Source organism: Manis pentadactyla, chromosome 5, assembly GCF_030020395.1.
Source record: "Manis pentadactyla isolate mManPen7 chromosome 5, mManPen7.hap1, whole genome shotgun sequence".
In the NCBI taxonomy this organism is placed as follows: domain Eukaryota; kingdom Metazoa; phylum Chordata; class Mammalia; order Pholidota; family Manidae; genus Manis; species Manis pentadactyla.
In genome coordinates, this window is record NC_080023.1 from 157947791 (window position 1) to 157971343 (window position 23553).

Below are 23553 nucleotides of genomic sequence, written 5' to 3' on the forward strand. Positions count from 1 at the left end.
TGCAAACAGTGACAGTTTGACTTCCTCCTTACCAGTCTGGGTGCCTTTTATTTCTTTGTATTGTCTGATTGCCATGGCTAGGACCTCCAGAACTATGTTGAATAAAAGTGGGGAGAGTGGGCATCCTTGTCTTGTTCCCAATTTTAGGAGAAAAGCTTTCAGCTTTTCACTGTTAGTATGATGATGACTGTGGGTTTGTCATATATGGCTTTTATTATGTTGAGGTACTTGCCCTCTATACCCATTTTGTTGAGAGTTTTTATCATGAATGGATGTTGAATTTCATCGAATGCTTTTTCAGCATCTATGGAGATGATCATGTGGTTTTTATCCTTCTTTTTGCTGATGTGGTGGATGATGTTGATAGATTTTTTAATGTTGTTCCATCCTTGCATCCCTGGGATGAATTCCACTTGATCATGGTGTATGATCCTCTTGATGTATTTTTGAAATTGGTTTGCAAATATTTTGTTGAGTATTTTTGCATCTGTGTTCATTAGGGATATTGGTCTGTAGTTTTTTTTTGTGTGGTATCTTTGCCTGGTTTTGGTATTAGGGTGATACTGGCTTCATAGAATGAGTTTGGGATTATTTCCTCCTCTTCTATTTTTTTGGAAAACTTTAAGGAGAATGGGTATTATGTCTTCTCTAAATGTCTGGTAAAATTCAGTGGTGAATCCATCTGGTCCAGGAAGTTTGTTCTTGGGTAGTTTTTTGATTGCCGATTCAATTTCATTGCTGGTAATTGGTCTGTTTAGATTTTCTTTTTCTTCCTTGGTCAGTCTTGGAAGGTTGTGTTTTTCTAGAAACTTGTCCATTTCTTCTAGGTTATTCAGCTCTGTATCATATAGATTTTCATAGTATTCTCTAATAATTCCTTGTATTTCCGTGGTGTCCATCGTGATTTTTCCTTTCTCATTTCTGATTCTGGTGATGTGTGTAGATTCTCTTTTTCTTGTAGTAAGTCTGGCTAGGGGTTTATCTATTTGATTTATTTTCTAAGAGAACTAGCTCTTGGTTTTATTAATTTTTTCTATTGTTTTATTCTTCTCAATTTTATTTATTTCTTCTCTGATCTTTATTATGTCCCTCCTTTTGCTGACTTTGGGGTCGTTGCATATTTCTCTCTATCTCAATCAGCATGCTTATGACTTTTATTTTGAATTCTTTTTAAGGAAGATTGGTGATTTTGGTCTTACCAGGCCCTTTCTTTGGGATGTGAGGGATTTTGGAGTCAACAAGTTTCTTCTGCCTTTTCATGGTTATGGAAGTGATCACTGGCAAGTGGCGTGTTCGTCAGCTGGGAGAACAAAGTCCCTTCCTACTTGATGGTCACCTTGCCTGTCTTTGCTGCCATTGCCAGTCAACCGCATACAGGGAGCAGCCTCTGGATTAATCTGCTGAGCTGCCATGGGTGGGGAGGCCCTCGGGTTTGCTTAAGGCACTGGCGGGGATTGCAGATGAGCTGCGTGTGTTCTCCTGTGTAAACGGTGCTCCTTCATGCTTTCAGCTTTCAGGACTCTGTGCCCATCTCCTCTGTCTGTGCTGGGCAACTGCACACAGGGAGCAGCCTCTGGGTTAATCTTCTGAGCTGCTGTGTACAGGGTGGCCCTTGGGATGGCCTACCGCTCTGGCAGTGGTTGTAGGCGATCAGCACGTGTTCACAGAGCTCCTACATGCTTTCCAGACTCCGTGCTGGCTTCCTCTGCCTGTGTCTGTCTGGTGCAGCCTCTGGGTTGATTCCATGAGCTACCATGGGTGGGGTGGTCCTCGGGATGGCCTAGGGCACTGGTGGTGGTTGCAGGCGATTAGCACATGTTCACAAGAACAGAGCTCCTGTGTGCTTTCCCGGCTCTTCACTGGCTTATGCCTGTGCTGGCAGCCTCTGCGTTAATCCCCTGAGCTGCCATGGGTGTGGCGGCCCTCAGGATGGCCTAGGGAACTGGCAGGGGTTGCAGGTGAGCAGCGTGTGTTAGCAGTGAGAATAAAGCCCCTTTGTGCCTTCCAGAGTCTGCACTGGTCTCTGCTGTCTGTGTCAGTTGACTGCGGGCAGTGGGTAGCCTCTGGGACTGGCCCGGTTAGCTGCGTGCTGGGAAAAGTCTCTGTGTGGTTGCTGTGGGTGGGGCTGCTCCCCGGTTGCTCCACAGCAATGGTGGATCAGCTGGTTCGCTTGCAGTGCCGGTGTGGGAGTGGGGGGAACGAACGGCAGGTTGCTTATTGCCGTGAGGGGCTTCCGGGCTGCATTGCCACCCAGAGGGTTAGGGCGCATGAAGTTCTGGTTATTTAGCAGTCCTGTGCTTCCACTCCCTCCCACTTTGATTCTTTTACTCCCGCCCGTGAGCTGGGGTGGGGGGAGTGCTTGGGTCCTGCCGGGTCGTGGCTTTGTATCTTACTGTTTTTGTGAGATGTTGCATTCTCACAGATGTAGATGTAGCCTGGCCGGTGTACTGTATCTTCTGGCCACTCTTTTAGGAATAGTTGTATTTGCTGTATTTTCAAACTATAAATGGTTTTGGGAGATTTCCACTACCCTACTCACACTGCCATCTTGAGAATCCCCCTTCTAGCCTTCACTTTTGAAAACTAATCATCCATCTAATCAGCCTAACAGATTTGAGGGTTGGAAAAGAACCACCCATTTTCCTGGAGTGTATAAGAAATCTCAAATTCATAATTTGAGCTTTAGAGAAAGTAAAGAAACATTTCACAGATGAGAAAACTAGGGCATCAAAAAGTTAAGTGCTTAAGTGCATCACCTCCTTTGTAAAGTGATTCTGGGTTCCTGGACATGGACTTGGCCACACATTCACTTCTCTGTACCTTCACTGTATCTATTTAAACTTTTGTCACAGTCTCTGTCACATCTCATTACACCTTGCTTGGCTGCAGAACAGAGAATATGTCTTGTTTTAGTTGTCCCAATTCCCAGGACACAGCCTGGAACTGTCAGGCACTTAGTAAAGCAATGGATGAGTTAGTGGCAGAATGTGGCTGGAGTTAAGTACAAATAGGACAAAATAAAATAATAAAAAGAATACAATCATGTTTCTCAAATGTAAAATGTGTGTTAGGTGTCATGCTATGGGCGTTACATTTATTTCTTATGTAAAGCTCTCCAAAATTCTGTGAAGTAGATAAAGCTATTCTTCTTTTATAGATGAGGAAACTGAAGCACTGAGAAATTAAGTCATTTCCCAAAATTACACAGCCAGAAAGAGGCAGACGTGGCTCTTGAACCTTGGCATTTGATTATGGAATCTGCCTCAAAACTACTGGTTGATTTATGAGAATGCTGCATTGTCCTTACTGAGAAATTTAAATGGTGCCCCTCTCCTTTCTACTCTTAATTAATTTCAAGGTAACTGTATTTGTGGAGTATCCTGGGTATTTCTCCTCTATGCAGAGATACTGATATGAGAAGAGGCTAAGGGAATAGATAATATAAATGAAGCCACTCAAAATTGTTAGCCAAGTCATTGAATTTGCATGGTTCTGATCATCTGTGATAAGGTCATAATACTACATTTAGGATATGCACAATGTCCGCTATGTGACTGTGAATGAATAATTCTGTGGTTTCATCATAAGGTAAAGTTCAGCTGAGAGAAGACAAAGATCTTAGGAATGTCTGCTTCTCAAGTTCACTCTGAATTTGTGGAAAAATGATAAAAGCACAATTGTACACTATAATCTCATTTGATAATTGTAGAGGGCTTTTGAAAAGGTTCTTGAAATGTTTTAAACATGTGACATCTCATTCAATCTAAAATTAGTCTTTTATTATAAGGAATAAATAAATTACAGAGGAATGAAATTCCTTGTCCACTGGCTCTGCCTGGGTTTGGGACCTCATTTTCCTTCTTAGCTAAATTACTAAGTGCTCCATGGTGGCTCTCCCCACTTTTAACCTTTGCTTTCCCACCTACCCACTCTGTATACTGCTGTCCAATTAGGCTTTCTCAGGGTTACTTCTGATGCTGTTACTTCTCTTGATGTCATTAAAGATTAATTATTTTGAGTCTTTAGGTTTTATATTAAAATGTAAATCCTGATATGAAGAATAAAATCTCTTTTGTAGTCTTTCTGATTATAAAAGCAGTATCTATTTATCATAGAAACTTTGAAAAAATAAAGGATAAAGAAGAAATAAAAGACACCAATAATTCCACAATCTTGAGAAAATTTCTTCCAGTATATCCCCCCCCAGCATGTGGGGGGTATAAATTGATATAAATTCTCTGAACAGCAAGTAGCAATAGCAAGAAGCCGACTTCATGGCCTGGTTCTCTCTCACCTGGATGAGCACAGCAATCCAACACAGGGATTCCGTCCCCCAGTTTTGCTCCCCTTCAAGCTATTCCACCAGCTATCACCAGATTCATTTTTATAAAATGCAAATTTGATTAGGTAACTCCCTTTGGAAGATCTTTCAAGGCACCCTTGGAGGTCAATGCCCTTCCCAATGTGACCCTAGCTAACCTCTTCAAAGTCACCTCTTGCCTTGCTCCGTTGCATTCTAAGCTTTAGCCAAATTACCTTCTATGCTGCCCTTTCTTGTTTATGGGCCTCTGCACCTTCTGAATTCACTAGACTTCTTTTTGTTTACTGACTAAAATCTATATATCCTTTAAGACTTGGTTCATGCATTTTCTCTGACACAGGGTCAGATGCCCTTCCTAAGTGTATCCATAAACCACATGTGTATATTGCTATCATGGCATTTAATGATACTTTTGACAAAATTACCTTCTTATTCATCTATTTCCCTGACTGGCTGTGCATTCAGGTCAACACAGGGAAATAACTTATTTTCCAAGTCACTGCAACAATCCAAACCCTTTATTAATTACAAAGAAATCCTTATAAACCCTGCTGACATGAAGTATACAGGATAATCCAAGTCCAAAGTGAATAGGCTTTAAGTGTTTCTTTAAAAATTTTTATTGACATTACAGAGAAAATGTAAAGCTTGATGGATATTCATGAACTAAAATCATCCGTATGTATATATCCAAAATAAATGAAATTTGGATCTCAAAGAGGCGTCTGCACTCCCATGTTCATTGTGGCATTATTCACAATAGCCAAAATATGGAAAAAATCCAAGTGTTGACAAACGACAGACACCTTTGACACTATGATTTAAACTTATCAGGCTTCTTTGAGTTCATCAATCATCCTCTGCTCTTCTCTGTTAAATCTCTGGTACCTCTGGAACCCTCCTTCCAATTCTAACTTCTAATTTCTCCTACTCATTCCTCAGATCTGAGCCCAAGGGTTACTTTCTCAGAAATGCCTTCCCTTACCCCCTGGCTATAATTCTTCTGTTATGTGCTCTCATAGAATGAATGTTTCACCTAAACAATGAAATACTGTATCAAGTAGGATAATACAGATATATAGCTGTTGACTTAGAAAAATGTTTTTCACCCACCATCTGATGTTTATTTTTCTATAATGACATGCATTTGTATGCAGAGAAAAAGTCTGAAAGTGTGTATACCAAAAGGTTAACAGTAGTTATCTCAGGAGCATGGGATTAAGGAAGATTAATTTAAAATTTTTATTATGGCTTTCTTTGTTTTTATAGGAATGTAAGTCTGGGGAGAGGAAATCCTGGGGCAAAATACCTCTAAAACCCGAAATCAGTCAAAGGGAGAAATGAAGTTTAAAATCCGTTTATTGCTCACAAACTGCAGTCTGGGGCTGTTTCCCTCTTTCCTGCTCCAGCAGAAGCCAAAAACCACCAGTCCTCTCCCCTCTCTGGTACAGATAAGCCCTCCTTTCCCAGATAATTACCATTTGATATGGAGATGAACTTTCTCCACCCTTGAGGAATGATGCAAATGCACTAAAGCCATACTTCTTTCCACCTCTGAACGCCTATTGATAGGCAGATGTACTAAAGCCAGGCGAGATATTCTGGAAATGTTACAATTTTACCCACAAGGAATTTTATAATTTTTATAAAGTATAAATAAAAATTAACTATAAATATATACTTTGTAAATATATATAAATATATGATGTATATATATAAACAAGAAAGAATATAAATACATTTTATAGCCTGTAATATAAATTGTTTATATAATAAAGAAATAATAAATGTTGAAAGTACTTGTCAAAATGGAGGAATACACTGGACAGCATATAACATTGCTTGTGCATACCTTTGGCTCACCATTACAAAACTGCTGGATGGACTGGATCAGCCTCTCAACACTCAGGGGGGCCTGGTGGGTCAGGTGCATGAAGCTGTCTGTGAGGGATTCCTGAGAGAGTCCAGGGATGTCAGAGATGTCCCAGTCTAATTCTGAAAAAAAGGTACGGGATCACGCCTCCATACTCCATGAAGTTATATGGTTCAGTGGGGAGAACCACTGGATAGCAGGACACACAGGTCCTGCTCTCACTCTACTAATTGCTCTGCCACCCTGACCAAGTGTCCTTCCCTTCCCAGTTTTCTCAATTACAAATTCAGTGCTCTCACAGCCTCCTAAGATATAAATAAAACTTCTAAGACTGAGCTGTAGCACTGTGTTTAAAAGCATGGATGGATTTTAAATCTCAGTTGGAGACTAGTTTGAATCCTGTCCTACCATTTATTAATTGTATGGACTTAATCAAGTTAGTGTGCCCCTAGGAATCTTACAGGTGAGCCTGTAAAATAGGGTTAGTGTGAAGATTAAGTGACATAATATATACAAAAGACTTATCCTAGTATATGGCCCACACTAAACACTTAAATGGCGGATATTATTCAAAGTCAAAAGTCTATGACCTGTGGTGATAAAAGTTAAAAATACAGTAGCAGCCCCTTGCTGATCTCTTCCTACTGGACCAGGTTGCAATAAGCATTTAAGGGGTCTCCTGTGTGACCTGGGATATATCCTGATTAAGAGCACAGGCCCTAGAGTCAGTCTGCCTTGCCAAGTCAGGCCTGGCTCCTTGCTCTGCCTCTTTGCAGCATTCTGACCTTGTGCAACCTTACTTTGTCTGGGCCTATTTCTTTGTTTCAAAAATGGGGATGATATTAGAACCTACCTCATTTGGCTGATACAGGGCTAGCACCAAGTGTTGACAAATATTATTCCTAAGTAGCAATGATTATGATGGTATTATTTTCCTCTTCATGTAGCTTTACATCTTGACCTCTTCTATTTTCCAATACCAAATCCCTTATTCCAATTGGCCAAACAGTCTTACCATTTCTCCTCCACACACCTATCATCTAAGAATTTCTTCCACTCTACTTTTTACTTTTCGGTCTCTTGAGTTACAGCCTCTTCCGCAAATTCCTCCTTCTCCCTGCCATGTTCTTGTCAGCCACCAGAAGCCCTGTTCCCATTCACCTTTGACCTCTGCACAGGCCTGCCTTCCACATGTTTCTCCCTCCTTCCCTTACCTCTCTTTGCCCAGCTAAGTCCGGGGCTCAGCTCTGAGATGCCTTTCCTGAATCCTCCCTTCTTTGCTCATTTTGACTAAGTATCCTCCTAGCCACTAGTATACCTCTGTCTGCTCCCCACCCCTACCCATACCCCAGTCACACACATAATCCTGAGTTCCAATCATTTGTTTATCTGTAAGTACATCGTGTCCATTCTGTCCAGTGCTCTATCTCCAGTAGCTAGATAAGTATTTAGAGCAGAGCATAGGTGGGCTTCAATAAATATTTGTTGAATGAATGTACAAATGGATGAATGTAGTTCTTCAGATATACCATCTTCTTTCCTGTCTCATGCACAGGAAACACTCTTCCATCCACCTGAAACACTCTTCTGCTTCTCACACGGGTTGCTCCTCTTTCATATGCTTGAGGCCTCCTTCAGGTTTAAACAGCACTGTTTCAGACAGGTGCTCTCTGACAACCATGGTTTAAAGTAGGTTCCCATCTCCCTGTTTTGTCTCAGCTCCTTGTCCAATTCTTTCACAGTGTTTACTATACTTGTAAGGACTTTACTGTCTGTTTACTTTTTTTGGGTCCTTTTCAGCACTCTAATGTAAGACTCTGTGAGGGCAGGGACCCCACCAGCCTTGTTCACTATTGTATGCCCAGCACCTGCTACTCAATAAATGTTCATAGAACAAATGAAAGATAGTTATTCTGTAGCCCAGTCCAGATTCCATCCACACCTACCTTTTCCTTCTCAGCATCCTTCGAGAATTTGGACTCTGTGCATGTCTGCAGGATTATCTGTCTCAGGATGAAGTTTAGTTCCCTGTTTGTCTAGAATGATATATCTTACCTCATTTTGCCAACTGTACTCCAAGGTCTTAAAGTCAGGGACAAAATTCACTACCAAAGTATGGTCTGGGTACCCAGCAACTTGAATTGAAGAGGTCCCCTTTCTAAAATCCTTTCACCGTTTCACCTGTAAGTTCAAGGGTACTTGGGCCTTTTTTGATATCCTCTAAGTTGCTCAGTTGCCAATCCACACTTGCTGAATCATTGTCAGAAGCACAAGGGATCACTACTTCTTCCTGACTACAGATCCTAGTGATAGGGAAACATTTACAAGGACAGCAATCTAGTCCAGGGGGCTCCCTTCTGCTGCTCTTAGCAAAAACAACAGAAACTTCCTTAACTTCTCCCTCCCCTTCACTCCCTGCTCTGCCAGGCACTTATTTCCTAATCTCACTCCCCAAACTTACTCCCCCTTGTTTGCTCGTTTGCTGTGCAGGTAGAAATGTTGCAGATATGGAAGCAGAAAGATACATACTGCTCCCCTTGCCTTTGTTTCGGGCTCAGACCTTGGGAGGTTACTCCCCTCTGAGCCCACCGGTGTAAAATAAACCTCAACATTTCAAGACTTCCGCGTGCTGCTTGGTTCTTCCATCAGTGATCCAGTCCAGGTTTTTCCAGTATTTTCTGTAACACTAGGAATGAAGAGGGGAGGAGAAAAATGAGTTTTTCAGGACTGCCTCTGTCTCATTACTCAAGTGAAAGTTTAAATGTCACATTCTAAGATATATATATATATATATATATATATTTGTTGTTGTTGTTGTTGTTATTTTGTTATCATTAATTACAATTACATGAAGAACATTATGTTTACTAGGCTCCCCCCTTCACCAAGTCCCACCCCCACACCCCATTACAGTCACTGTGCATCAGTGTAGTAAGATGCTGTAGAATCACTACTTGTCTTCACTGTGTTGCACAGCCCTCCCCATGCCCCCCTCTATCTATTATACATGCTAATCGTAATGCCCCTTTTCTTTTCCCTGGCCCTTATCCCTCCCTTCCCACCCATCCTCCCCAGTCCCTTTCCCTTTGGTAACTGTTGGTCCATTCTTGGGTTCTGTGAGTCTGCTGTTGTTTTGTTCAGAGAGATATTTTTGATCACTGATCAAAACCACCCAATCCCACAATTATTTTCTTAATTTTTTCACAGTAATTAACAATCACCTACAATTATCAAGATCATTTGTGTTTGTTTATTGACTGTCTCTTATCAGACTATAAGCTCCACAAGGGGAGAAACCTTGTCTACATGGTCATGTTGTATCCCCAGCACCAAGCATATTATCAGCCTCAGGGGAGGAAATGGACAGGTAAGAAAACTGTGTCACTGTTAAAAAGAGACGAAGGTATAACACCCCCTCACCTCCCTCAATTCCCCTTACTCTTTCCTACTTTTTCTTTTTCCTGTAGCACACACCTTTTAATATATTATTCCCTTATTTATGATATTGTTTAGCACCTATTTTCTGCTGCTAAAATGTAAGCTTCACAAGTGCAAGGATATTTGGCTGCTTGCTCATGAATGTATTCTTAGAGACTAGAATAGTTCTTGGCATATGATTATGCTCAATAAATACTGATTGAGTGAATGCCTGAACAGATCTCTCTTTGTTGAATATTTAGCACATATTAATAATAAAAAAGCAATTTTCCAAACAGTGGGTATGATTCCATTTTTGTTAAAACAAAACAATACTTCCATAAAAATGATAAGTATGTTTATTTATGTGTGTGTGTGTGTGTGTACACACACACAAACAAATGTTGGGATGCACGTAGAAAATCTTATGGAATTCAAACCAAACATCTGTGGAGCGGAGTTTGTTGAGAGAAGGAAAATTTTAAACTTCTATGTTGCCTGAAATTTTTTATACTGGCATGAGTATCAAATATTGAAAAAGATGTGGAGCAAAGAGAACTCATAAATTGCAGTTGGTAGTGTAAAGTTTTACAAACACTTTGGAAATAATTTGGCATTATCTAGTAAAGTTGAAAATGTATGTATATCATGATTCACTAGCCTACTCCTAGGAATGTATTCCAGTGAAACTTTTAACACATGTGCACCAGGAATATATATAAGAATCTTCATAGTAGTAGTCATCATAGCAGAAAAACTCTAGACACATAATGGCCTGCCAACAGTAGAATAAATTGTATACTCATCTCCTGAAATACTATACAGCAGTGAAAATGAATGGATTTTAGCTGTGAATAACAGATAAATCTTACAATGTTGGGAGAAAAAAGAAAAATCACAGAAAATAATGTAATAAATTCCATTTATTTACTAATAAATAAGTAAATGTTAAGAAATGTATAAGAGTAAAAGAGGAGTTATAAACATACATAGTAAAACTATTAAGACAAGCAAGGAAATTATATAGCCTGCAGGATGGAGATCTCTGAGTGGGAAGTGAAGGGATAGAATGGACAGCACTAGAAAGAGGACTTTAAAGTTATGGTTATGTTCTTTCTTTAACATAATGGCAGGTACATAGTTTCACTATATCATTACTCTTTCCTTATGTAGGCTTTATAAATATTATTTTTTCATGTACTCAATCATAAATACAACAATTTTGGGGAAAACCCTCAAACCAATAAAGTTTGAACTTTTTCCTGTGCATGCATATATATTTTTAGTAATAAAAAAGCTAGTTGAAAAAGCTACTGTAAACAAAAAAAAAGCCAGTTGATTAAAAATAAACAAGCTCTCTAGGACTCAAATGCCTGGGTTGAATGGTAGGTTGTATAACGGACTTTTTAAGAAGCTGATGATTTGTTTTCCAAAATGGTTGCATCACTTTACATTTCCACCAGTAATACATGAGAATTTCAGGTGCTCCATACCCTTGTCAACACTTGGTATGGTTGGCCTTTTTTATATTAACCATTCCAGTGGATGAGGAGCAGTACCTCACTGTGGTTTAATTTGCAGTGATGTTGATCATCTTCTTATGTGCTTGTTTGCTATTTGCATATCTTTGAGGAAGTGTCTATTCAAATCTTTTGCTCATGTTTTTTTATTGGGTTGTCTGTAATTGTATGCTGGCAAGTATTTAAAAGATTCCCTTAGTTCTTAAGTGAACACTCATCAATACTTTCATTTATATAAACAAGTAAGATGTAACTGAAACTTCAGAAGCAACCTCTTTTCTGAATTGGATAATAATTTTCAAACACTAGAAGAATATTTCCTCAAGTTTTTGTGTTATTCATAATGTAAAGTCTATAGACATGACACACTTCTAAGTTTAATCTCAATATTTTCTCCATCATTAAACTTAGACAGTGACAAAGCAATAAATCAAGTCCTGATTTATAGCATATGCTAATTATATGGTGTGAATATTCCAGTTGTAGCCAAAATCAAGCTACCAATATCAATTTTGGGAAGAGATGTGCATGATATCATAAAGTATTTCCACCCTACAGAAAAAAATTAGATATAAGCCATCACAAAAGCATAAACAATGGCAAAGGTAGTAAAATAATCAGGCAGTGATGGGTTTAGTTTTCAATATACTTTATTTTCATTTTAAATTTGTATAATTTTATTTTTCTACATAGCTGCATTTAACAACCAGTTTGCAAAATTCCTAATCAATTTAACATGTACTCTACCAAGCCAGGATGAGATGGCTCCAGCACACTATTGGGTTGTCTTATTATTGAGTTGGATGAGTTCTTTATATATTCTAGATCAGCACTGTCCAATAGAACTTCTTGTGATAGTGGAAATGTCCTATGATTTTGCATTGTCCCACATGATATCTACTAGCCACACGTGGCTGCTGAGCTCTTAAAATGTGGCTAGCATAACTGAGGAGCTGAATCTTTAATTTTCAGTCACTTAAACTCAAATGTAAATATTCACATGTAGCTAGTATCTACCATATTGAACAGCACAGTACCAGCCATAGAAAGAACGGATTCTCCCCAATTTCAGAAAATACTATTTGGGACACTAATAATGATAGTAAGAGTTACCATATTGAGCATACTTTCTATGTCCATAATAGTTAAAACAGACTATGGAGTCAGACCGCCTGCGTTCAAATCTTTGTTTCCTTCTCTATAAAATGGGAGTAACAGTACACACATCACAGAAAAGTGAAAGTGCATGAAATGCTGTCCGTAGCGCGCTTAGTACTGTCAGGCTATTCTGCAAACGCTCAGTAACTGAGGTTAGTTATTCCTGAGTTCTTAGATGAGTCACTTCCATTTTTTGAGCCTGTTACTTCGTCTGTAAAATTGGACTGATAGATATTGTGAGGAATCACTGAATCCACACAAATGTTTTTCAGATCAGATAAAACGTCTCACGGTTAGTTATTAGCAACCGAAACAATCATTGGAGGAAACAACCATGATTACCTAGGAAAAAACAAAAACAGTGCACTTCAATATTGCTCGCTCCTGCCCACCGGACCCCCTTTCCATTCCTTTAAAATTGGCCGGGCTGCAGGGAGACGACTGAGTGACAGAGCGGTCGGCCAATCAACGGGATCTGCCAATCAGAGGCGGCCCCGTTTCGGGCCCACCCCGAAGCCTAGTCCAACCGCGTCCGGATAGCGCCGGAATAAGAACTTTGAGAAGCGGTTGGTTCCAAGTGGAGAGAGGTGCGGGGTGGGGAAGCGGGCCTGTACGCGAGGGCCGCGGGACCCTCGGCCGCGAGGACTGGAAGTCCGGCCGCGGCTGCTGGGAGCGGCCCGGTCCAGCGGGACGGAGGACACTGACCTGTGCCTAGATCCCATCCCAGCGCGCGCAGCCTGCCACGAGTCCTTGGCGTACCCTCTGGCGTGCTCTTGGAACCACTTTCGCGGGCGGAAGTCAGCCGGCGGATAGGGCCCTGGTGGGATCTAATAGGAGGAATGGCGCCACCGGGTGAGGCGTTGTTCATGGCTCAACGACGAGGCCCTGTGGCCTGCACGCTTCGGCGAGTGGGCCGTCGCCCGCGTGAGGCTAGTGCTCGCCAGTCGGGAGCCGGCCGGGCGGGTTTCCCTTCCCCTGCGGGGCACGGGCATGGACTCGGGCTCTCTTGGAGTCCGGGGTCTAGCTGGGGGCGTGGGAGCGGGTGGGGATGCCGGCGACCGGAGCGGGGCCATGAGTAGGGTGGGTTACGGGCGGACTGCGGGTCCTCCCGAGGCCCAGCTGGGGGACCGCGGCCGCGGTTAACCTCAGGTCGGGCTTCACTCATTCATTAGCGATTTGCGCAGGCTCCCGGCCCAGGCGGCCTAAAAGTGAGCTTTTGGCCAAATCGTTCGTCTTCGAACCGTAGTTTCCTTTGTAGTAAAAGGGGGCAAGAAAACCACTCACTTCTGTCTAGGAGCTTAGACCATGAAATCTGAAGTTAGATTCTCCTGGTGCAAACTTGTAGTTTGCCATGTATTCGTTTATGTGACCCAGCGCGTTACTTAACCCCTCTGCACCTGTTTCTCATTTGTAGAAATAGGTTAGTCACATTATCTGCCTCTTAAATTGCTGTATATTAAATAAGGTAATTTCCGTGCATCTCATAGTGAATGGCACTAAGTAATTATTCAGTAAAGTTAACCTCATTGCTAGTTATTTTGTGGGCTCTGTGCAAGATGGAACCTAATGTATTCTTCTCACAACTTGGGAAATGTGTACTTAGAAGGGAAAACGGAATCCCAGAGAAGGGAAGTAATTCTTCCAAGGTAACAGTAAGTCAGTCGCTCACTGCTCCATTATTTGAGAAGTTGAGGATAATAGAGTGATTAAAAAACAAACTTCGGATTCAAACTGCTTGCGGTTTCTCTGTAACTAGTTATGTAACTCAGGTAACTACTTTTGAGCCTCCATTTATTGGTCTGAAAACTGCACTCATTTGGATATTGTAAGGATTTAATGACTCACTGTATGCAAAATAATGGGCATACCTGATACATGTTAAGTGCTCACATTTTCTCCAAAAAAGTTAGTGTTACCATTAACGTGAGGTGGGAAGATGAGGATTCTGACACAGATGCTGTGTTAGGGGAATTTATAGTCTAGATGGGAGAATTCTAGACAGTCTTTGACTAGATCTTAACGTACTGAGTATATGCATGTTCACAAGGCCCTGGGGAGGGGATTCAGCATTAATAGTCTGACGACTCTCACATTTTTTCTATCCATTAGCAATTCTGGCTTTAACTTTAAATTCTAGCCAGACTCCAACCCCACCTCACTGGCTCAGACCACCAGCATCTTTTTCACTTGGATTACGGCAATAGTCTCCTAACTGTTGTCCCTCTTTAGATTCCTGCTTCTGCATAACCCTAACACAGTATTGTTTATTCTCAACACGGTGATCCTGTAGAATGTAAGTCAGATCTCTCCTCTGCTCAAAACTTTCCAGTGACTCTCATCTCGCTTAGTAAAAGACAGAGTCCCTACCATGATTTGCAAGGCCCTCGGAAGTGGCTTCTGCTATCTCTTGTCCCTGCACCCCTACTTCTCACCCTTTGCTTACTGTAGCTATACTTCCCTCCTGGCTAATGTAAGAAAACACTAGTATACTCTGGGTTCAGGGTCTTTTCTTTTCTTTTCTTCTTGGATTCCAGATATCTTTGTGACCTGCTCCTTTTCCCTCAGGTCAATACACAATATTGTTATTTCTTAGTCCATCACAGATTACTATATTTAAATATGTAGCTCCTCCCAGATGTCTATTCTGTGCTTTATTTTTCTCCATGGCACTTTTTACTTTCTAATGTGATAATGTTTCTTAATTATTTTGGTTGATATCTTGCTATTCCCACTAGAATGTAAGCTCCATGGGGGTTTTATTTGTTCTGTTTCCTGCTGTATCTTTAACACCGATAATTGTTGTTGCTACATAGTAGGCATTCAAAAAATATTTGATGAATGAATACTTCACGTTATAGATGACTTTCTAGGTTTTTTTTTTCTTGGTCTCATTAATATACAGTTACATGAGCAACATTGTGGTTACTAGATTCCCCCCATTATCAAGTCCCCCCAACATTCCCCATCACAGTCACTGTCCATCAGCATAGTAAGATGCTATAGAGTCACCAGTTGTCTTCTCTGTCCTATATTGCCTTCCCTGTGCCCACCCCCTACATTTTGTGTGCTAATTGTAATGCCCCTTTTCCCCATATCCCTCCTTTCCCACCCACCCTCCCCAGTCCCTTTCCCTTTGGTAACGGTTAGTCCATTCTTGGGTTCTGTGAGTCTGCAGCTGTTTTGTTCCTTCAGTTTTTTCTTTGTTCTTACACTCCACAGATGAATGAAATCATTTGATACATGTCTTGATCTGCCCGGCTTATTTCACTGAGCATAAAACCCTCTAGCTTCATCCATGTTGCTGCAAATGGTAGGATTTGTTTTCTTCTTATGGTTGAATAATATTCCATTGTGTATATGTACCACATCTTCTTTATCCATTCATCTACTGATGGACCCTTAGGTTGCTTCCATTTCTTGGCTATTGTAAATAGTGCTGTGATAAACATATGGGTGCATCTGTCTTTTTCAAACTGGGCTGCTGCATTCTTAGGGAAAATTCCTAGGAGTGGAATTCCTGGGTCAAATGGGGTTTCTATTTTGAGTTTTTTGAGGAACCTCCATACTGCTTTCCACAAAGGTTGAACCAATTTACATTCCCACCAGCAGTGTAGGAGGGTTCCCCCTTCTCCGCATCCTCCCCAACATTTGTTTGCCTTTTGGATGTTGGCCATCCTAACTGGTGTGAAGTGATGTCTCAATGTGGTTTTAATTTGCATTTCTCTGATGATTAGCGATGTGGAGCATCTTTTCATGTGCCTGTTGGCCATCTGAATTTCTTGGGAGAAGTGTCTGTTCAGCTTCTCTGCCCATTTTTTAATTGGATTATTTGCTTTTTGTTTGTTGAGGTGCATGAGATCTTTGTATATTTTGGATGTCAACCACTTATTGGATATGTCTTTTATGAATATATTCTCCCATACTGTAGGATGTCTTTTTGTTCTACTGATGGTGTCTTTTCCTGTACAAAAGCTTTTTAGTTTGATATAGTCCCACTTGTTCATTTTTGCATTTGTTTTCCTTGCCTGTGGAGATACATTCATGAAGAAGTTGTTCATGTTTATATTCAAGAGAGTTTTGCATATATTTTCTTTTAAGAGTTTTTTGGTTGCGTGACTTGCATTCAGGTCTTTGATCCATTTCGAGTTACCTTTGTGTATGGAGTTAGACAGTAATCCAGTTTCATTCTCTTACATGTAGCTGTCCAGTTTTGCCACCACCAGCTATTGAAGAGGCTGTCATTTCCCTATTGTATGTCCATGGCTCCTTTATCATATATTAATTGACCATATATGCTTGGGTTAATATCTGGACTCTCTATTCTGTTCCACTGGTCTATGGGTCTGTTCTTGTAACAGTACCAAATTGTCTTGATTGCTGTAGCTTTGTAGTAGAGTTTGAAATTGGGAAGGGAGATCCCCCCTGATTTATTCTTCCTTCTTGGGATTGCTTTAGCTATTTGGGGTCTTTGGTGTTTCCATATGAATTTTTGAACTATTTGTTCCAGTTCATTGAAGAATGCTGTTGGTATTTTGATAGGGATTGCATTGAATCTGTAGATTGCTTTAGGCAAGATGGCCATTTGACAATATTAATTCTTCCTACCCAAGATAATGGGATGAATTTCCATTTATTAGTGTCCTCTTTAATTTCTCTTAGGAGTGCTTTGTAGTTTTCAGGATATAGGTCTTTCACTTCCTTGGTAAGGTTTATTCCTAGGTATTTTATTCTTTTTGATGCATTTGTGAATGGAATTGTTTTCCGGATTTCTCTTTCTGTTTGTTCTTCGTTAATGTATAGGAATGCAGCAGATTTCTGTGTGTTAGTTTTGTATACTGCAACTTTGCTGAAATTCAGATATTATTTCTAGTAGTTTTGGAGTGGAGTCTTTAGGGTTTTTTATGTACTATCATGTCATCTGCAAATAGTGACAGTTTGACTTTTTCTTTACCAATCTGGATGCCTTGTATTTCTTTGTTTTGTCCAACTTCTGTGGCTAGGACCTCCAGTACTATGTTAAATAAAAGTGGGAAGAGTGGGCATCCTTGCCTTTTCCCAGTCTTAGATGAAAAGCTTTCAGCTTCTCGCTGTTAAGTATGATGTTGGCTATGGTTTGTCATATATGGCCTTTATTATGTTGAGGTACTTACCCTGTATACCCATTTTGTTGAGAGTTTTTTTCATGAATGGATGTTGAATTTTGTCGATTGCTTTTTCAGCATTTATGGGGATAATCATGTGGTTTTTGTCCTTCTTTTTGTTGATGGTGGTGGATGATGTTGATGGATTTTCAAATGTACCATCCTTGCATCCCTGAGATGAATCCCACTTGATCATGGTGTATGATCCTCTTGATGTATTTTTGAATTTGGTTTGCTAATATTTTGTTGATTATTTTTGAATTCATGCTCATCAGGGATATTGGTCTGTAGTTTTCTTTTTTTGTGGTGTCTTTGCCTGGTTTTGGTATTAGAGTGATGCTGGCTTCATAGAATGAGTTTGGGAGTATTCCCTCTTCTATTTTTTGGAAAACTTTAAGGAGAATGGGTATTATGTCTTCTCTTAATGTCTGATAATATTCAGTAGTGAATCCCTCTGGGCCTGGAGTTTTGTTCTTGGGTAGTTTTTTTTATTACTGATTCAGTTTCATTGCTGGTAATTGGTCTGTTTAGACTTTGTGTTTCTTCCTTGGTCAGTCTTGGAAGGTTGTATTTTTCTAGAAAGTTGTCCATTTCTTCTAGGTTATCCAGTTTGTTAGCATATAGTTTTTCATAGTATTCTCTAATAATTCTTTGTATTTCTGTGGTGTTGATAGTGTTTTTTTCTTTCTCGTTTCTGATTCTGTTTATGTGTGTAGATTCTCTTTTTTTCTTGATAAGTCTGGCTAGAGGTTTATCTATTTGGTTTATTTTCTCAAAGAACGAGCTCTTGGTTTCAAGTAATTTTTTCTAAGTCTTCTCAATTTAATTTGTTTCTTTTCTGTTCTTCATTATATCCCTCCTTCTGCTGACTTTAGGCCTCATTTGTTCTCCTTTTTTCAGTTTCAATAATTGTGAATTTAGACTATTCATTTGGGATTGTTCTTCCTTCTTTAAATAGGCCTGGATTGCTATATACTTTCCTCTTAGAACTGACTTTGCTGCATCCCACAGAATTTGGGGCATTGTGCTGTTGTTTTCATTTGTCTCCTATATTGCTTGATCTTTATTTTAATTTGGTCATTGATCCATTGATTATCTAGGAGCATGTTGTTAAGCCTCCATGTGTTCTTGAGCCTTTTTGTTTTCTTTGTACAGTTTATTTCTAGTTTTATACCTTTGTGATCTGAGAAGTTGGTTCGTAGAATTTCAGTCTTTCTGCATTAACTGAAGGTCTTTTTGTGGCCTAGTTTGTGGTCTATTCTGGAAAATGTTCCATGTGCACTTGAGAAGAATGTGTATCGTGCTGCTTTTGGGTGTAGAGTTCTGTAGATGTCTGTTAGGTCCATCTGTTCTAGTGTGTTGTTCAGTGCCTCTGTGTCCTTACTTATTTTCTGTCTGGTCGATATGTGCTTTGAAATGAGTGGTATGTTGAAGTCTCTTAAAATGAATGTATTGCATTCTATTTCCTCCTTTAATTCTGTTAGTATTTGTTTCACATATGTAGATGCTCCTGTGCTGGGTGTGTAGATATTAATAATGTTTATATCCTCTTGTTGCACTGACCCCTTTATCATTATGTAATGTTCTTCTTTGTCTCTTAAGGCTTTCTTTGTTTTGAAGTCTGTTTTGTCTTAAAGAAGTACTGCGATACCTGCTTTTTTCTTCCTACTGTTTGCCTGAAATATCTTTTCCATCCCTTCACTTTAAGTCTGTGTATGTCTTTGGGTTTGAAGTGAGTCTCTTGTAGGCAGCATATCGATGGGTCTTGCTTTTTTATCCATTCTCTTTCTCTGTGTCTTTTGATCGGTGCACTCATTCTATTTACATTTAGGGTGATTATTGATAGAGATGTACTTATTGCCATTGCAGGCTTTGGATTCATGTTTACCAAAGGTTCAAAGGCAGCTTCTTTACTATCTAACTGACTAACTTCACTCACTTAGTATACTATTATAAACACAGTGTGATGATTCTTTATTTTTCTCCCCTCTTTTTCTTCCTCCTCCACATTATATGTTAGGTGTTTTATTCTGTATTCTTTGTGTGTCCCTTGACTGATTTTGTGGATAGCTGATTTTATTTTGCATTTAGTTAGTATTTGGTTGGTCTGCTTTCTTTGCTGTGCTTTTTTTTTCTCTGGTGACAACTATTTAGCCTTATGCATACTTCCATCTACAGCAAACCCTTTAAAATACATTGTAGAGATGGTTTTTTGGAGGTAAATTCCCTCAGCTTTTGCTCATCTGGGAATTGTTTAATCTGTCCTTCAAATTTAAATGATAATCTTGCTGGATACAGTATTCTTTGTTCAAGGCCCTTCTGTTTCATTGCATTGAATATATCATGTCATTCTCTTCTGGCCTGTAAGGTTTCTGCTGAGAAGTCTGATGATAGCCTGATGGGTTTTCCTTTGTAGGTGATCTTTTTTCTCTCTCTGGCTGCTTTTAATACTCTGTCCTTGTTTTTGATCTTTGCCATTTTAATTATTATATATCTTGGTGTTCTCCTTGGGTCCCTTGTGTTGGGAGATCTGTGGACTTCCATGGTCTGAGAGACTATTTCCTTCCCCAGCTTGGGGAAGTTTTCAGCAATTATTTCTTCAAAGACACTTTCTTTCCCTTTTTATCTCTCTTCTTCTTCTGGTACCCCTATAATGTGAATATTGTTTCTTTTGGATTGGTCACACAGTTCTCTTAATATTCTTTCATTCCTAGAGATCCTTTTATCTCTATCTCCTTCACCTTCTCTGTGTTCCTGTTTTCTAATTTCTATTCCATTAACAGTCTCTTCCACCTCATTCAGTCTACTCTTAGATCCTTCCACTGTTTTTTTCATTTCTGTTATCTCTTTCCTAAATTCATCCTTTAGCTCTTGAAATATTTCTCTGTAGCTCCATCAGCATGCCTGTGACTTTTAATTTGAATTCTTTTTCAGGGAGATTGGTGATTTCTGTCTCACCAAGTCGTCTCTATGGTGTTTGAGGGATTTTGGAGTGAACAAGGTACTTCTGCCTTTTCATGGTGTTGGGAGTGGTCGCTGGCAAGTGCCGCGTGTGTCAGCTGGGAGAAGAAAGTCCCTTCCTGCTTGCTGGTCATCTTGCCTTGTCTCTGCTGTCTGTGCCGGTTAACTGCACACAAGGAGCAGCCTCTGTGTTAATCCCCCAGGCTGTTGTGGGCTGGGCGGCCCATGGGATGGCCTGGGGCACTGGTGGGGATCGCAGACCAGCAGTGTGTGTGTCTTGCTTCCCTGTCTCCGTGCCCATCTCCTCTGTCTGTGCCGGTCAACTGCGCCCTGGGAGCAGCCTCTGGGTCTGGGCCTGTTAGCTGTGCGCAGCGAGTAACCTCTTGTTAAGCTGTGTGTTTGCTGTAGGTGGGGCTGCTCCCCGGTTGTTCTGTAGCAATGGTGGGTTAGCCGGTTTGCTTGCAGTGCCAGCAGGGGGGAAGGAACGGCAGGCTGCTTATTGCTGTGAGGGGCCTTGTAGCTGCATTGCCAACCAAGGGGTTAGGGCTCTTGAAGTTCCTTAACGTTTCTGGCCTGCTGGGCTGAGTGTGCCAGGACGATTTTGTCCACCTTTTAAGCTCTTGTCCCTTTAAGACTTTTAAAGTGTCTCCTTTTCTTTTGTCCCAGGGCAGCTGGCTGTTGGAACCTGTTCGCAGTCTCAGTCTCAGATTTTGCTTTTCTGCTCCTCTGATATCCAGAACACCATGCAATGTGTGTCTGTGCTCCCAGGGCAGATTGCTAGGGCTGGTTATTTAGGAGTCCTGTGCTTCCACTCCATCCTCACTCTGATTCTTTTCCTCCTGCCGGTGAGCTAGAGTAGGGGGAGTGCTCGGGTCCCTCCAGGTCACGGCTTTGTGTCTTACCCTTTTCCGTGAGATGTTGGGTTCTCGCAGATGTAGCCTGGCTTGTGTACTGTATCTTTTGGTCACGTTTTTAGGAATAGTTGTATTTGCTGTATTTTCAAAATATATATGGTTTTGGGAGAGATTTCCACCACCCTACTTGCACTGCTATTTTTTCCTCTCTGAGCTTTCACATTCTTTAGATTATTTAACACACCCAGGAATTAAATAGAACTAATTTTCATAGAAGAATGATTCTGGGTTGCCCCTAATGTGGGCATCACTTCTATAACATTCTCCAAAAAATAGTGATTGGTAAACTCTGTAGTTAGAGTTGGTTTTCAGTCCAAGATTGGCTGTGTGCAAGTATGCTTGTCCTTAGTTTTCTTATTAGTGAAATAGATATAATAATGCCTTTCTTAAGGAATTCTAGTTCAGACTAAATCTGGCAGTACAGGCAGAAGATGTAGGACTTACTGTTAGCCTTGTGATTACAGTAGTCTCCCCCTAAGTGCCGGGGTCATGTTCCAAGACTGCCAGTGGATGCCTGAAACCATGGGTAGTACCAACCCCTATGTATGCTGTTTCTTTACTATACATATGTATCTGTGATTAAGTTTAATTTATTAATTAGGCAGAGTATGAGATTAACAATAACTAATAAAATAGAACAGTTATAACAATATATTGTAATACAAGTTATCTCAAAATATCTTATTGTCCTGAACTCTTCTGTGATGATGTGAGAGGATGAAACACCTGTGTGATGAATTGAGGCGAATGGCGTGGGTATTGTGATGTAGGATGTAGTGTTGGGCTGCTGTTCTGATGATGATACATCAGGAGGAGGGTCATTTGCTTCTTGACTGCAAATGACCACGGGTAACCAAAACTGGAAAGCGCAGATAAGGAGGGACTACTATACTGCTAATTGGCTGGCAGACAGTTCATGAAGAAGCCCATTCAAAAGTTGTTTTTCTTTAACAAAATCTAGAATGTATCACTCCTGCAACTGCTTCCTGTCTTCTGGGGCATAGTAGACAAGGATTAATTTTCTTTCCATTGAGCAAATACTAATTCAGTACTATGTGCCAAGCAATGTGCAAGACTTAGAAATATGGGATTAACAAGAGAAACAGTCTCTATTCTCAAAGAGCTTACAGGTTAGCAGAGGAATCAGACATCACATTATTAATTATAGTTGTGAAAAATAGGGTACATACATTCAGGTTGCTGTGGGTGGCAATAGCAAAAGTAACAATAGAAGTAGTAGTTAGCAAAGTACTTGTATGCCAGTCACTATTCTAAGATCTGTATTAACTCACGTAATCCTCATTACAACCCTAAAGTAGGTTCTGTCAGTATCCCACTTCACGCTTGAGGGAACTGAGGCAGAGGATGGCCAAATTGTAACTGTCATGGCCACATTGTTAATAAATGGCAGAGCTACGATTTAAACCTGGCCCCAAAGGTCAGGCCATGTTCTTCACTACTTTATAGTACTGGGGACCTAACCCAAAGGAGGGCTCTTGAGGGGCTTCTTAAGGAAGAGATGCTAGAACTGATATCTGAAAGTAAAAATTAAGCGAAGTTGAAGTAAGGGAAAGCATGAAAAAGTGCTGGGTAAGAAAAAACATAACTCTTTAGAGGAACAGAGAGGAAGCCAGAGTCAGATGAGGGATGAGTGGGAAATGATCTGTCTGAACGGTGGGCAAAACCATTGTGCATCAGAGTTGGCTCTGTCCTAATAGGCATAGGAGTTTGGAGACTTGGAATGTTGTGATGAGTCTTGTGCTTTAGCTACATAGAGGCTACTGGGAGGACTGTGCTTCAGGTAGTTGAAGGCAGTGCCTACCCCTTCCCAGGCCTTCTGTCCAGGTTAAACCTCCCAGTTCCCTTGCCCTTCCTCAAGTGATTTGATTCCAGACTTTGGCGTTCACTGTCACAGGACTTGTGTACTGAACTTCGGAATAGTGTGGAGTGTATTTAACAGTGGTTTCCCCTCAAGGTTCAAGCTCTGTCTTGCTGTTGGCCCTGACAATCATAGCCAGCACCCAGGCTCTGGTGCCCACTCACTACCTCACCAGTCACGATGTGGAGAGACTGAAAGCCTCGCTGGACCGCCCCTTCACAAGTTTGGAATCTGCTTTCTACTCCATTGTGGGACTCAGCAACCTTGGTGCCCAGGTCCCAGATGTAAAGGTAAGGCCATTTTTGTCTTGAGCTTCTCTCTTAACTGCGTTTCTTTTGTGTACTTCAGAACTAACTTACTCATTTGAGG

General features: G+C 40.6%; 2 protein-coding genes across 3 annotated transcripts in view; one reads left to right on the forward strand and one right to left on the reverse strand.

Annotated features, from left to right (window-relative positions):
• Nucleotides 1–3511: 3511 nt before the first annotated feature.
• On the reverse strand, nt 3512–14053 carry MROH8 (maestro heat like repeat family member 8). Its single transcript, XM_036902337.2, is given in 4 exon segments — nt 3512–3646; nt 6174–6310; nt 8376–8497; nt 12995–14053. Coding segments are annotated over 4 exon segments (762 nt in total). The 5' UTR covers nt 13363–14053.
• Nucleotides 12845–23553, forward strand: part of RPN2 (ribophorin II) — a 65059-nt gene continuing 54350 nt past the window's right edge. The window contains exons 1-2 of one of the 2 annotated variants that reach the window (XM_036902334.2): nt 12845–13141; nt 23281–23474. In XM_036902334.2, coding sequence (XP_036758229.2) covers nt 13129–13141; nt 23281–23474 — 207 coding nt within the window. In that variant the 5' untranslated portion in view covers nt 12845–13128. The remainder of the gene's footprint in view (nt 13142–23280; nt 23475–23553) is intronic. The other variant, XM_036902335.2, reaches the window with a different exon arrangement.